Source organism: Osmerus mordax, chromosome 10 (genome assembly GCF_038355195.1).
Source record: "Osmerus mordax isolate fOsmMor3 chromosome 10, fOsmMor3.pri, whole genome shotgun sequence".
In the NCBI taxonomy this organism is placed as follows: Eukaryota; Metazoa; Chordata; class Actinopteri; order Osmeriformes; family Osmeridae; genus Osmerus; species Osmerus mordax.
In genome coordinates this window covers 15,400,434-15,414,477 of record NC_090059.1, presented here as the reverse complement: position 1 = coordinate 15,414,477, position 14,044 = coordinate 15,400,434, and the positions used below count along the sequence as shown (strand labels likewise).

The 14,044-nt window shown below is 42.8% G+C and overlaps 3 protein-coding genes across 5 annotated transcripts; 2 read left to right on the top strand and 1 right to left on the bottom strand.

The window, feature by feature from the left end:
* Positions 1–5,326: 5,326 nt before the first annotated feature.
* On the top strand, positions 5,327–6,755 carry si:ch211-131k2.2 (protachykinin-1). Its single transcript, XM_067244367.1, has 6 exons — positions 5,327–5,545; positions 5,655–5,751; positions 5,936–5,968; positions 6,061–6,114; positions 6,270–6,344; positions 6,504–6,755. The coding sequence occupies exons 1-6, from the start codon at positions 5,432–5,434 to the stop codon at positions 6,539–6,541; spliced, it is 411 nt and encodes a 136-aa protein (XP_067100468.1). The 5' UTR covers positions 5,327–5,431; the 3' UTR covers positions 6,542–6,755.
* kat7b (K(lysine) acetyltransferase 7b) lies at positions 6,142–11,674 on the bottom strand. 3 transcript variants are annotated; one of them, XM_067244363.1, is made up of 13 exons: positions 11,487–11,674; positions 10,818–10,968; positions 10,454–10,702; positions 10,054–10,136; positions 9,874–9,957; positions 9,635–9,733; positions 9,272–9,448; positions 8,957–9,148; positions 8,595–8,825; positions 8,338–8,431; positions 7,850–7,996; positions 7,530–7,636; positions 6,142–7,236 (listed from the first exon to the last, which is right to left on the bottom strand). In XM_067244363.1, exons 1-13 carry the CDS (start codon positions 11,502–11,504, stop codon positions 7,135–7,137), a joined length of 1,734 nt encoding a protein of 577 aa, XP_067100464.1. In that variant the 5' UTR covers positions 11,505–11,674; the 3' UTR covers positions 6,142–7,134. The 3 variants fall into 3 exon arrangements, with proteins under 3 accessions (XP_067100464.1, XP_067100465.1, XP_067100466.1); XM_067244364.1 differs by having other exon boundaries at positions 9,338–9,448; XM_067244365.1 differs by having other exon boundaries at positions 9,338–9,448; positions 10,818–10,965; positions 11,487–11,666.
* A 607-nt stretch (positions 11,675–12,281) lies between these two features.
* ptges3l (prostaglandin E synthase 3 like) lies at positions 12,282–13,948 on the top strand. Its single transcript, XM_067244362.1, has 7 exons — positions 12,282–12,397; positions 12,620–12,733; positions 12,896–12,959; positions 13,076–13,174; positions 13,286–13,375; positions 13,509–13,577; positions 13,696–13,948. Exons 1-7 carry the CDS (start codon positions 12,369–12,371, stop codon positions 13,702–13,704), a joined length of 474 nt encoding a protein of 157 aa, XP_067100463.1. The 5' UTR covers positions 12,282–12,368; the 3' UTR covers positions 13,705–13,948.
* The last annotated feature ends 96 nt before the right edge of the window (positions 13,949–14,044 follow it).

Here is a 14,044-nt window from a genome sequence, read left to right as displayed (position 1 = left end):
CAGCAGAGTTCTTCTGCTTCGCCAGCACCTGACGGAAGGTTCTGCTCTTGTGAGATCTGGCCACGATGTTCTGGACTAATGTGCAAAGCTGACCAGCCAGAGAGAGGAACTTGGCCACCAGATCTTCTCCCAGCCCCTCAGAGGCTGGGTAGAGCTTCTCCAGGAACCTGATGATGATGTGTTTGAGGACCATGTCAGGGTCTGTGTTAAACTGACACCGCTCTGGGGATTCTTCCTCCTCGTCATCCTGGTTCAGTTTGTCCTTTACCTTCAGGAGCTCCCTGACCATCTGCTGGGCTATCTGCTTGGACAGCAGATTTACTCTGGCAGACAGGGCAAACTGCAGGATGGTCTTGGTTCCTGAGAACTGGTGAGCACAGTTGTGGATGTTGGTCACCATGGTGAGGATATCGTCCAGGTCAAGGTGCCAGGTGACCTCTTCCTTGTTCTTTGTGACCTTGACCCCAGACTGAGTCAGCTGGTTCACCACGTCATCCAGCAGGGGCCAGTCATGCAGGTCTATGACCTCTTTCCCCATCTTTCCATCGTACGCCTGAATGACGGACAGACCCAGGAGATTCTTCAGGGTGTCTGAGTGCACCACCAGCACGTCAGGCTTTCTGGGAGCAGCTCTGCTCCTATTGGCTCTGGTCTCAGACAGCCATCTGTAGACAGAGCCCACGGGGATGAAGTCTGGAGGGGCTTCAAACAGCCTCTGGACCTCGACGGTCACAGCTCCAGCGATGGTGCGGATCAGTTTGGAGCTCCTGGCGGACTTGGCTCTCCTCAGCTCCTTTGGGGTGGTCAGACGCCAGAGCTTGGTGAGGAGGGAGCGCGCCAGGCGGAGCCCTGTGGCCCGGGAGTAGTGAACCTGGAGGGTGGGGCTCTTCAGAGCTGCCGACAGCTTCTCTAGCACAGCCAGCACTATGCTCACGCACGTGTCACTCAGACCAATGGAGGCTCTATCACAGGGTCCTGCAGCCAGCAGGGGCCACAAGACCTGGAGCAGTCGGAGGACCAGGTCCAGCACCACCTCAGAAGTGCTGCTCAGGCTTGAGCTCGGCTGGAAGGTCAGACTACGAGAGATGTTCCTCAGAGCTCTCTGAACCTCATCACGGATCTCCGGGTTGCTAGAGTAAGACACACGTCAGATCAGTATGCACAAACAAACAAACCATTACACATCACACAGCTGAAAGTTATGAACACATGCAGTCAAGCGTCCCAACAAAGAGTGTGTGGAATGAACAGAGCGAGAGAAATCTAGAAAAACTGCAGTGTGAAATAACGTTGAATAACATACAGGACATGAGCCTAGCCCGTCAAGTGAAAGAGACTCACAGGTAGGAGAGGTCAGTGGAGCCTAGTGACTCGACAGGCATGCTGAGGTCATTCATCAGCTCTCTGGCAGCCTGGAACTCCATGTCTCGCATCATTAGATTGATATCCACCCACCACGTCTGGAACAAACAGATAGGACAATTAGAGGAACCTACAGCTGAGATGAACGATGAAAGCTCTGAAGCATAATGACACAGTCTATCTGATATAGGGAGGCCATGTGATCACTGTCAGTGTGTCTCTCTTATACAGTCTCTGCTTTCTAATCGTACCACATAAGCAAGGTTGTTCCCTTTCTGTGATGGTGCCTTCCTGAGTCTTCAAGTAAAAAAAAAAAAAAAACACTAAATTCCTCTACAATTTAAACTGATTTGCAGGTCAGGAAAGATAGTAGGTCTGCAAGGCTTTCAGATGTATACTGACCTTTCTTGGTTCTTGCTTCTTTGAAGCACGAGATAGTCGCTCATGTCCTCCAAGGTGATGTAGGGAGAAACAAGCCCAGCCCCACTCTGACTCTGGAGCACCAAAAACTGCTTCATCAGCTTTTTCTGCAGGGCAAGACAGAATATGAAGATGAGACCTATATGTGATGTGTCACTCAATAATTAGGCTGAGTGTTGTATTAGTATAATACCTGCTGGTTGAAGTAGATGTCATTCCAGCACACCTTTACATTGCGTTTATATTCCGCGCTCAAACTGAACATCTTGATTTAGGAGAAAAAATGTATTCGTATTTAATGCCTACAGATAAATACTAAAATCAATTTATCGAAAACGCTTACCTGTAAGCATGCAGGATCGATCACGGATCTTGTGTTGCCCATGGTGGGTGAATATTTGTGTGTAATAAATGCTTTAACTGAGTGCAAATCAAGGTAATCGTTTTGAGTTTGGCGCAAATTAATAAATTCTGCGAAACCAAACATTCCATCTCCATAGAAATAAATGATACATTCGATTTCTGAACAATGGGGAGTTCCATCTAAAATCTGGCCTATTGCCAGCAATAATGATATAAAATGATAAGTTTGTGTTTTAAAAAGCACAAATAAATATAACCATTGTTAGTTTCACTCATAATCATAATACACAACTTAAGAAACAGTTTCTCGAAATGCGCCCCGAGTGCACATGTCAATTTAGCCGATCTAAAGTGATTTTGGACATTCGGGCCCACGCTAATCAAGTTTAGGGTTCATAAAGACATGCTGCGCTGGGTCACAAAATCACAATCCAAATATCACAGTTTAACGTTAAATGTCGACTTCAACACGCATTAGTATACAGATGGAAGAAAAATCCAGGAGCTTAACATCCAATTAATTAATAGGAATAAAAAGTAATACAACTCATGAGTCAGACATTTTTAGAGTGATCCCTTTTAATATGTGTTGTGTTGAACTCATGTCACGTTCATGTCACAGTCCATGGCAGATGACACCATGCTTCTGAAATATTCTTCAATTTCAAACCAATTTCGGGAGAGCACACGCTGTCCTAAGGAATCACTTTTAGATTCCTATTAAGGACAGTGTCCTTGCCCACTGGGATACTGCAGTGACCAAACTACCATAGAAAGATGAAAAATGTGGTTGACTGCGAATCTGCGTCTTTGAAGGGTGAATCCATAGAAATGGACAAAGAGAAAGCCACAAATAATCTGAGGTATTTTGTACATGAAGTATCTTCCCCTCTATAGCCGGGAAGACATTGTCACTGAAATCATGCAGTTTCACAGGTGCTTGCAGACACTCATTTTACAGACAGTCTTCAAAAACCTCCTCATCTCTATTCAGCAATCCTAGCTCTGCAGCTGTGAATAGAGAAGAGAAAGTATCTCACTGAGTTGTATTGAAAGCCCTAAGGAGGGTTTGGAAGAATAAGCCATGAGGAGCACAGTGGGACTCTGAGAGAGACGTGTCGCTAGCATGCTGCGCTCCTGCGGTGCACATCCCGGAGCACCTGTCTGAAGACTGGACCTCGCATGACTCACCTTATGACTTGATTTTTCTCTGACCATATTTAGACTGGAAGGATGACATAGGCCCTATGTGGTGACTCATTGATCCCTGTCTATCGAAGCACCCAGTGTCCACGCAGGACTCCACCAATAGGATGGTCCAACTGCCGATGAGTGGAAATATGAATCCCTTTGTTGCAAGGCCGATTCATATGCAAATGAAGAACCTCTGATTCCTTTTGATTCGCCCCTCCGCATTAGCCGCCCGTTAGTTTATACGCACACGAGAACTGTTCAGGTGTAATTGCCTTTCAACTCAAATTGCCCTACGTTTTTCTTGCTTTGTGAAGCACCTGTGTAAGGATCAAAGCATTGTATGTGCGTGTCAGCCATGTTTGGAGTGGGTGTCCTCAGAACACCCAATTGACGAGTAATTGGCACTCTAAAACTTTCTATGACCGTTATTGTTCTTGATAAAAAAACATCTCACTCGCTACCTTTAATAATATCTTAAATGATTAAAGTAAAAACTGAGCCTTTAAACACAGTAATTGCCCTGGGGATTGCCAAAACAAGTTGATTGGAGTCCCTCTTTCCTTTTGTCATTGTGTCATTGAAATGGCGTTCATTGAATTTAATATATCTTAATAACATCAGACGAAACTCTTCCTACATAATTAATATCACTGTGAAGATATTTTTTATGTTTGTGTTTTCTTGTACAGACAAATTCATTCACTTACAATTATATTACATTTCTGGAGGGGGTGATATCTTTAGATCTTAAAAATAAGTCAAGGATAACAAGTACTGCTGAACTGCAGCTGAACATGATCTAGTGATATAAATATGTTCACATAATACCCAGGGCTCGTATAAAGTGTATGAGGGGCTGTATGTAGCACGTATCCACCATAGCCATAGATTTCAAGCACAGAAAGAGAGAGTCACACTTGGAAATAGTGCTCAGGCCTTAGGTTAATCCATACAAAAAGGTTCTTCAAAGCTTTCTGTGCACTTTAATCTAAGCTTAAGACACTTTGACCATCGTGAGCTTCGGTCAATGCTCTGTATTCACCCCTATCGATCAACATACATGCTGGTGCAATGGGAAACATTGATGCTAGTGAAGCTTCAGGTTCATGTTCAATCAAACTGTTAGGGAAATATTTAAACAAAGCCTACAGTTAATTCATTCATTCATCCCAGAAAAGCATTGATACATTCAACAGCTCAAAATGTCTTATGTTTTTTCTTATATATGAATATGACTTAGTGTCATGTCATGTATATATACACATGTACATATAAAAATGTCCATTATTTATTTCCTCTACGGTTTGACCTTATAAACAGGTCATTATTGGGTTCTCTTGCCACTAAGTTACTATTGTGAAGTATGTCTCACAAGTCAATAGGCTAACAGGAAGAGGAGAGAATGCAGAACAGTAGGCAGTATTTGCTAGACAATGTTCAAAGAGCTATGTGTCTGCTCTTGTCATCCGTCTGGCATCTCATGGTTGTATCAAAGAGAAAACATCAGAAGGTCACAAATGAGGGAACACAAATGTAATTTAGTCTGTTTAGTTTTTCTGGTCAAATGTTTGATAAACATGAAAGAGGCAATCTCTAAAGCAAATATTGCCATGCAAACATGTATATACTGTCTGACTTCCTGGAAGCTTCTGGCATGCTTCTGTTAATTCTGAGGTTCATAAAGGTCACCAAAATGTCCCTTGTTCACAAAAAGTGTATTAAGGGCAAAAATAAAAGACAACACAAATGGACGAAAATAAAAATGATGGCCTCAGAATCCTTCCTGCTTACGTTCTGCACTTTATATGTGTGTGATCATTCACTGTACAAATAGATTTCTCTTCACAGGGTTATTGAATGAAAAGTTTTTAACAGTATTTCTCACCATGTGAAAGTGCGTCATCCTTTTGACTGTGACCATGGGGGAGGAGCCTGTGGATTGGAGGTAGAGCACTTGGTATAATAACCTCCCAAACACTGCTGAGACAGAAGATCTGAGAGCTTGACAGAACATACAAAAACAAATTCTCTCTAAATTCCTAGAGGATTGTTTCAATATTATTTTCTCTTTTGCAATCGCTCTTAAACATAAATGGAGATTTGGAAATTACAGCTTGTAGTGCTTACACTTTTTGCCATGGTGTATACTTATGAAGGATTGTCTTTTAGTGTTGATAAGGAACACTGGATATCCAAAAACTGGCAGGTAGGTGGCTAGTAGAAAACAGACTGAAAAAGCATTTGGTAGTATTTTGTTCATATCAATATTGCCATAAATAGGAGCCAGATGAGTGAATGTATGTGCTTTTCTCTAGGATGAACCGCTGGAGGAGAGATTGGCCAGCCAAGTGGCCAATCTCATAAAGAGATCTAAATCTCGCCAGTTCTATGGACTCATGGGCAAACGATCAGGTAGGCACTGGGACATTCTCTGTTGTCTCAATATAAACTGTAGAGCTCTCTTTTAAAGACCTTCTGTGATGTACACACACAAGATACTAATGAATACAAAAATGACCTATGGAAACAATTAAATGCATTGTATGTGTATTGTCATTGCTGCATTTACTCATATTTTTTTTTTTGGGGGGGGCAGATATGAAGCAGCCTATTAAAGTGTACAGACGACGTGAGTGCAAAATTAAGACAACAGCTGTAATTTACTTAACATGAAAAGCCTGTTTGATGCTTATGACAACATTTAATTTGTGTCATTAACAGGAAATAAAGGAGACATGTTTGTTGGATTAATGGGCAGAAGAGCTCTAGGTAAAGGTAAGAATTAAATCCAGACTATTCAAATACATCTCAAGGCATCTTTATTTGTGAAAAATAAAACAGCACAGCTATCGTTTGCAAAAGTTAAAACTACACACAGGTTTGAACAATCCCTGTCAAGTGTAGTGACAAAATGCTTTTTGTGTATGCAGATTCACTCACAACAATAACTCCAGCTGAAACAAGCACAATAAATTATGTTTCAGAGGATTCACACAAGCAACAAGGTACATTTTCCATAACTCAGTCACAACAATAACCTGAGAGCCTTCCTTTCCACTTTTTTTTTTTTACTGCAATGTCTTGTAAAATCACTGCCAATTAACTGAATGCAAAATCAGACCAAACAATATGCTGGTATTCATCTTTATTTCTTCATTTGGCAGATTCGCAAGAGGAATGGGACAAACTCCAATATTACTAAAGCTACTAAAATCATTAAATGTTTACATGATCTATACAAATACGTCAACTCCAAATAACTACAATACAAAACATAACAGCAGTCTGATACTTGTAAGAAAACACTATGTTTAGGTATCAAAGTTCATGCCAATGATTACTGTATCCATCCAAATAATTCATTAGCATCTGCAAACTGCACTTCTGTTGAATGAAATAAAAGAAAATGCTGCGGGAAGTAAGATGTATGTATTTTTATGGGCAAAGCGAGACATTCATTTGATCCCCAAGATTGGAAAACCCAATACTCGAGTTCTCACAAATGAAAAGACATTCAAAGCTTAACCTACATAGATCTTGTTGAACGAAAATTAACCAATTACATTTTGCTGTGTTGAGATATTTCAGTTAAGAAAAGTTTTAAATTGTTTTCACATTGTGCAATTTTGTTTTTAAATAACAGTCAAAATGTAAAGCAATAGGGGAATGATCCTTTGGGCAATCAGGGAGGGTGGAGACGGGTTGAAGAACACTGTGGTGTTGATAGTTGGTACGTATAGGCTACTTCTGGCAGGTGTGGTAGAGTTTATTCAGCAGCCCCACAGCTGATGCCTCCTAACTCCCTTTGGGTGGGGTCCATTTTAACGAACTGGGGTCGATTGTTTTGTTGTTGTTGCCTTGCTTAGTCTCCTTGCTCTTCCACTCATCGATCAGGTCCTGTGAGAATACGTCAGGACACTGAACTTATGAGCTGTCTGATGAACAGTGTGATGGGGGAATTTCAATGGACAGTTCATCAAAGCAGGGTCTAGGGTTGTTTAACACTCCATACACCTCTGCTACTTGTATGAGATATGAGATTTGTGCCACGTTCACACTGACGAACGTGGCCCAAATCTCATATATATACACAGTACCAGTAAAAAGTTTGGACACACATATATATATGTTTGCTGACTTAGATCTGTTGAACTCCTTGTCCCAAATAGAAAACCTTGCTCAGGTCTTACCTGTCTCTTCAGGACCAGGTGTTTCCCCTTCCAGTACTTGAGCATCTGCAGGGACTGCAGAGTGCTGACGATATCCACGGGGTTTACTGCGGTCTCCTGGCTGATCTCTGCACACACACACACACACACTCAGTAAACCAAATAAAGCCAACTGCTTCTCTATTCCTCGCTGTTCAAATTTAACCTGACGCTAATCGTTTGAAAGCTTTACAAGGTGTTCTCGTCTTTGATCTCCATCTAGGCGTTTCCAACAAGTGTAATTCCAACAAGTGTAATTCCTTACACTTGAGTATCCCCTGTGATTAAAAGGCCTCAGGTACCTTTGATTGAGATCTCCTTGCCCTGGAAGTTGTACATGTAGCGGAGCAGCACCTCCTTCCAGTAGCTGCGGTAGCTGATGAGGCCCAGGTCTGATAGCGGCCTCTCAGGAGAGCCCACCTTCTCCTCCACCTTGGACAGCAGGTAGCCTACAGGGGGGGGGGGAATCCACACTTCAAGATCTGTCGCTGTCCACACATTTACCAGGAGTCCGGGAGTCAGGTGGCTGAGCGGTGAGGGAGTCGGGCTAGTAATCTGAAGGTTACCGGTTCGATTCCCCGGCTGTGCAAAATGACGTTGTGTCCTTGGGCAAGGCACTTCACCCTACTTGCCTCAGGGGGAATGTCCCTGTACTTACTGTAAGTCGCTCTGGATAAGAGCGTCTGCTAAATGACTAAATGTAAATGTAAATGTAAATGTAATTTACCGTCTCCCCCTTTCAACTCAAACCTTAGCATTAACGAGGGGGCAGCGGCATGGTTCTACGTACTGAAGTCGATCAGCATCTTCCCGTAGCCCTGCCTCATGTACTGAGGCATGGTAAGGATGCAGGACACGTTGTAGTTGAGGAAGGAATTCTTTTCCTGTAGACACAAAATGGCCGACACTGATAACGACGTCGCTTTCTTTCGTTGTCGTTTGTTTTTATAGTAAGCAATAACAACAAACATGTTTCCATAGCTCGAGTCAAAAAGACCCCGTCAATCTAGCATTCTGCAGGGGAGAATCCCTTTCGTGTGTTGCTACCTTGGAGAAGTACCCCACGAGGTGGCAGCCTGTGTTGTCTGCCTCGGTCATGACGTAGAACAGGAAGGGCTCCACGTCGTAGTACAGCGTCTTGTGGTCCAGGAACAGCTTGGCCAGCAGACACAGGTTCTGGCAGTAGATCTTGTTCTTCTTGCCGTCGACTTCAAACACAGATATGGCTCCCTTCCTGTACACTTCATCTCCAGGGGGGTGCTTCCACACACACTTGGCCTGGTGAAAACACACACACACACACACACACACACACAACTAACCATCACCTTCAATTCCTATATATTTCTCCCATGGCATTGGAAGGTGTAAAATCAGGAAACGACCAAATATGGGCAATGCTTTGTCACCATGTGTCGCCTGAGGATGGTCTGGCTCTTCATGTACTTAAGGCAGAACTCGCAGACGTAGAGGCGGCCCAGGCGGGCGTACTCCTCGGGGTAGGGAGAGTGGTACCAGGTGTCCAGCTCGTAGCGGCCAAACAGGATGGTCTTGATCATGTTGCTGCCCTCTGTGATCTGGCCCTGGATACGCAGCTTCTCCTGGACAGACACAAGATGGGCACGGTCACAAAACAAGGAAAACGAAAGATGGTGGGGTGGTAGTAATATGTGACAAATCATCAACACGATCTCATCCAGAACATCCATATATTTGGGATCTACATTCAGTGTAGAGGAGGAGGAGGAGGAGGAGGCCAGGGGAGATGCGTTAAGGGATCTCTCTCTAACCATATCCTCTGAAGCTCGCGCCTGAGCTTTCCTGAAGAGCTCCAGGTCATAGTCGCTGGTGATGTTCTCCAGCAGGGGCTCTCTGGTATTGCCGTAGCTCTGACGATGCTCCTGTCGACGACACACACACAGACACACACACCCAGGTGATACCGGGACAGAGACTGCATGAAGCTCTGGTGGCTGGATACTGATTGTGATTATTCATCATGTTCATTGAGAGCAGCTGAAGCCGATATCATTTAGTCATTTTTCAGGTGTGTTGATGTGACTGACAGGGGCCCAGTCCTGACTCACCATGTGCTTCTCCTTCTGTTCCTTCTGCAGTCCTGAGTTCCTCCCTTTCCTCAGTTCTGTCACCTGCTCCTTGTATCGAGTCTGTCTCGATGTGGGGGTCTGGGTTAGGAGGAGGAAACAGCGAATTAATGCAAGACACTCAAATAGCTGATCACTCAAGCTCACAATTAAGAAACACTAACTGTTGTGTTACTGTTGACCCGTAACTTTATGAATTTGACACAGAGGGTGCAATGTACCTGGTGACGGGTAGCATGTCTGTTGTTGCCTTCATCTGGAGCCTTCACCTCTTCTTCCTGTTTCTCACGACTGGTGGCTTTTACCTACGGATGCAGCACAACACAAAACATTCTGAATCATTGTCATCATCTCCTACATTGATCAAATGCACTTAGACCTCTATGCTTCTGTGTGCTCACCTTGCACTCATCGGCAGAGAGGTTGTGATATAGTGGACACCCTGATACAGCAAAATGGCGTTCATGTTTTCCTGTGAGGTGACCTATTAGAGGAAAGGAGACACACACAGAACGACTGAGTTTGGAGGGAGGTTATGATTGACATTGTCCACAAATACATTTACATTTAGTCATTTAGCAGACGCTCTTATCCAGAGCGACTTACAGTAAGTACAGGGACATTCCCCCGAGGCAAGTAGGGTGAAGTGCCTTGCCCAAGGACACAACGTCAGTTGGCATGACCGGGAATCGAACTGGCAACCTTCGGATTACTAGCCCGATTCCCTCACCGCTCAGCCACCTGACTCCCAAATAAGCTTGTGTCTAGACTAGCCACGCAAGTAGACATTATTCTGGTTACCCAGGGAGTTGCATCCTGGGGTGGGACACTTCATGTTGAAATTGTAGGTCTCGTGGCAACGCCTGCGTTTGGGCCGGTGAGAAAGGTCCTTGTCGGAGTCTCTGTGGGCCGGGTCCTTCGACTGGCTCTCATCGTGAGAGGCGTTGGGGCTGGAGATGTCCAGCTCGGACTCTGACGATGGCGCGTTGCCTGTAGGGGTCAACGGAGGAGACTCGTCATGGTCACCTGATCGCTTCAGGTCTGGGGTATCTACATGGACAGGAGGGAGGCGAGAACAAGAAGTCAATTGGATTAACCATTAGCCGAGACAACTATTCTTGTTATATATTGTGGTCATTAGTAAAGGGTATGTTGGCAGCTATACCTTGGGAACTTTGGCTGAGGCGTAGTGATGCTCTTGTAAGGCGTGTTCTTTTGGGCATGTTTCCATCGCTCTCAGAGCTGTTGGTCTGCTCTCTCTCAGCAGACGAGTCCGAGTCTTCGGTGCCATCTGAGCCGCTCCCCACATGCCTCTGCTAGAAGAACGTGATAAAATCATTCCACCTTATGCATTACACAGACTGCAGTCAAAGTAACAGTGAGCTAGTGATGTGCTAGCTTCTGACTGATTGGAAAGATAGCAAATTTGCTAGAGTAGTGTCGAATGACAGAATGGTATATGGCATTCTAATGTAGCTAGCTAATGTAGCTAAAAACAACAGAGCACATTCCCAGCTGTCTCTCGCTAGCTAATCTATCTAGCAAACGCCCGCAAGTAACGTTACAGTGTTTTATGATTAAATTTAATCTTAATACTTATACTACAGCAGCTCCTACAGTACAAGTAATGTCTCGGCAACATTCAGTCACCGAGATATTTCACATAACGTTAGCTGTCAATAACGAACCACTCTTAAGAACGACAACGTAGTATTAGCTTTAGCATTAGCAATAGAGTACAGTGCTAGCGTTACCAGCTTAGCCTGTGAATTTAGCCTTGTTAGCTTCCTAGCTAGGCAGCTAGTCGACTAGGCTGCGACCTACATTTTCTTACCTGTCGTCTACGGGGCATTTTTCCCTTGAGGAAGGCAAGTTCCTATGCCCTTTCTCTCATTAAGCAGGGTCGAGCGCCAATCCTTAGAACTTATATGGAAAGAACAGGTTTAGATTCGTTTTTTTCCTTTAAAAGTTTGTAAGTACACACAATATCTGCTGTGCTACGTCTCGCGCCACATTTTCCACACAGATAGCCTAGCACTTCCGGAGACTTGAAAATTGGTAGGTGTGTTGTAGTGTAAGACATTCACCACTGGGTGTCGTGAAACAAGGATCGTGTCATAATAATTTAGTTGGATGAAGGGATCACTGAGATATATGAAGGGGAGAGGGGAAAATACGTTTATACATTAATCATGCATATTGGAGTCAAATAAACCAGTTGTATCCAGACTAAATTGTATTATATTATGTTGATGCATTAAGTGCATGTGCAGTTAGATACAACGACAAAATATTTCCAAAATTCCGAATCAAACTACCCTTAAACACTGAATTACATTTGATGTTGATTCTTCAGCTATATCATGCAAGAGATATGGAGTATGATAAATGAACCAAAAAAATTAGTTGGCCTTCTCTTCAGTATATGTGGCAGCTGTTATCTTTCTGGTATCTCCTTACCCCCCACCCTTAAGGTCACAGGAGGTGGAGCTGGTTGAGGTAGTGGGGTAGTGGGGTAGAAACAGAAAATGCCTCCGTTTTCCCGAGAGTTCCATAGACAGCCCTGCCTATAAAGAGGAAGGGGGCTGAGAGTGGTATGTACCCCTAGCAGCTGATATCAGCCATCCTAAAAATAGTGCAAGGCCTTGTAGATCAGTCTGTAGTTCTCTTGCGTCCTCACAGTTTGACACAAAAGGATTATTAAGACGATTTCAACATGTCAAAGATTGTCAGACCTGACGATTGGTAAGTGTTGTGATTTTAAGATTATTTTTGATTTGTGATAGATTTAATTATGTTGAATTGGACTCTAGCCTATTCTCTGCGTGCTTTTAGTCTCTAAAGACGTGACGTTGATGTGTTGAGATTAGATTTTTCATAGTTTATAATACTAATATTGGTCTGTGATTTGGTTCTATGAATTTCTACGAATTCTACTCTGTCATTGTTGTTTTTTCTCCATTATAGTCAGCCAGCAAATGCACTATGGTACGACAGGAAGAAATACGTCACTATCAACTTCATGGTGCAGAAACCAAGGGATGTTCAGGTTGAATTTCTGAATAACAAAATGGTTTTATGGTAAGCTCAAACACATTAGTGGTCTGTATATATATATATTGTTTGTGGTTGTGAATGAACGAGAGAAAGGGAGAAAAAAAGAGTACAAGGTAGACATTTTAATTGTATTGTATAGGCTACATACTGTACATATACATGTCTTTGTGTTCCTCAATTTGACAGTTGTAAATCAGAGGATGAAACCATCTACAATGAGATTTACTTCTATGATGAGGTGCTAAGATTTGTAAGTAAATCCCCCTTTCCAGTCATTTGAAGCTTGACATTTCTTTACACAATTTCCATTAGTGCACCAACTAATGTAGAGTACAACACGGTAAGCCGTTCTGATCTTTGTAACAGGACTCTAGAGAGAAAGTCTACGATCGCAGCATAAACGTACTTCTGAGGAAGATTACACCAGATGTTGCCTGGCCTCGACTTCAGAAAGATACTGCCAAGGTACCAAATATTTGAATTTTGGGGGGTAATGTCAAACCATAATGTTAGGAAGTGAACTGCATAATATTTTCCTCCTTTCAAAATGTAAACATGGGTTTGTTTTCTGTCAAGCCAAGTTGGATAAATGTGGACTTTGATAACTGGAGAGACTGGGAACATGAAGAGGATGAGGGAATGGCGGAGTTCGAGCAATATGCTGATGTAAGTAAAACCAATTTTTGAGGGCAGTGATGTAAAAGAATCGGAGAAATTATCCTTATTGCTACTGTACATTATTAATTACTTTCTGAGATGTTGTTCTTCATTGATTGTAACATTTTCTTCTTTCTAACAGATGATGCAGGAGATGACCAGCAATAACAAAAGTGGACCGCCAGCCATGGATGATCTTTTCGATCTGGATGTTAGTAGCCTAATATATCTGACTTGCTCAAATTCTGAATAATGTGACTTGGTAATGTGTATAATAACTTTATCGTAAAGGACAACATTTGAAACAATTGATTTGATATTTTCCACAGGATGACTGATCATCTGAGGCGTTTTTCCCTTTTTTGCTTTTTCCGTTTGGCAAAACGAAAAGAACGACTAAAAGAAGATTCCTCAGGAGAACTTACAAAGGTTCCAAATGTTTATTAGTTTTGTATTATTTCGAACAATAATTGCTGAAAAAGTGATGCCCTGCTTGACACTGCCTATCTGTAGATGTATTGTTTAATGTGTGTGTATCATTTTCTATGATATGATATGTTATTTATTAAATAAATAAAATCATGTCTTTTCTCATCTATCCCTGCATAAACATGCTAAATACAAACAATACAAAAAAATATATATATAACAGACCAGAGGTGTTTTGAGAATGATCTT

What these genes read in the sequence shown, in the direction of transcription:
- si:ch211-131k2.2 (XM_067244367.1), top strand. Translation starts at nt 5,432, where the DNA reads ATGGAGATTTGGAAATTACAGCTTGTAGTGCTTACACTTTTTGCCATG. An exon ending in ACTCATGGGCAAACGATCAG is followed by an intron (nt 5,752 to 5,935) that starts GTAGGCACTGGG and finishes TGGGGGGGGCAG; the next exon opens with ATATGAAGCAGCCTATTAAA. An exon ending in TATTAAAGTGTACAGACGAC is followed by an intron (nt 5,969 to 6,060) that starts GTGAGTGCAAAA and finishes TGTCATTAACAG; the next exon opens with GAAATAAAGGAGACATGTTT.
- ptges3l (XM_067244362.1), top strand. Translation starts at nt 12,369, where the DNA reads ATGTCAAAGATTGTCAGACCTGACGATTG. An exon ending in ATTGTCAGACCTGACGATTG is followed by an intron (nt 12,398 to 12,619) that starts GTAAGTGTTGTG and finishes TCTCCATTATAG; the next exon opens with TCAGCCAGCAAATGCACTAT. An exon ending in AGTTCGAGCAATATGCTGAT is followed by an intron (nt 13,376 to 13,508) that starts GTAAGTAAAACC and finishes TCTTTCTAACAG; the next exon opens with ATGATGCAGGAGATGACCAG.
- kat7b (XM_067244363.1), bottom strand. An exon ending in TCGTGGGGTACTTCTCCAAG is followed by an intron (nt 8,432 to 8,594) that starts GTAGCAACACAC and finishes TTGTGTCTACAG; the next exon opens with GAAAAGAATTCCTTCCTCAA. An exon ending in GAAGATGCTGATCGACTTCA is followed by an intron (nt 7,997 to 8,337) that starts GTACGTAGAACC and finishes CCCCCCCTGTAG; the next exon opens with GCTACCTGCTGTCCAAGGTG.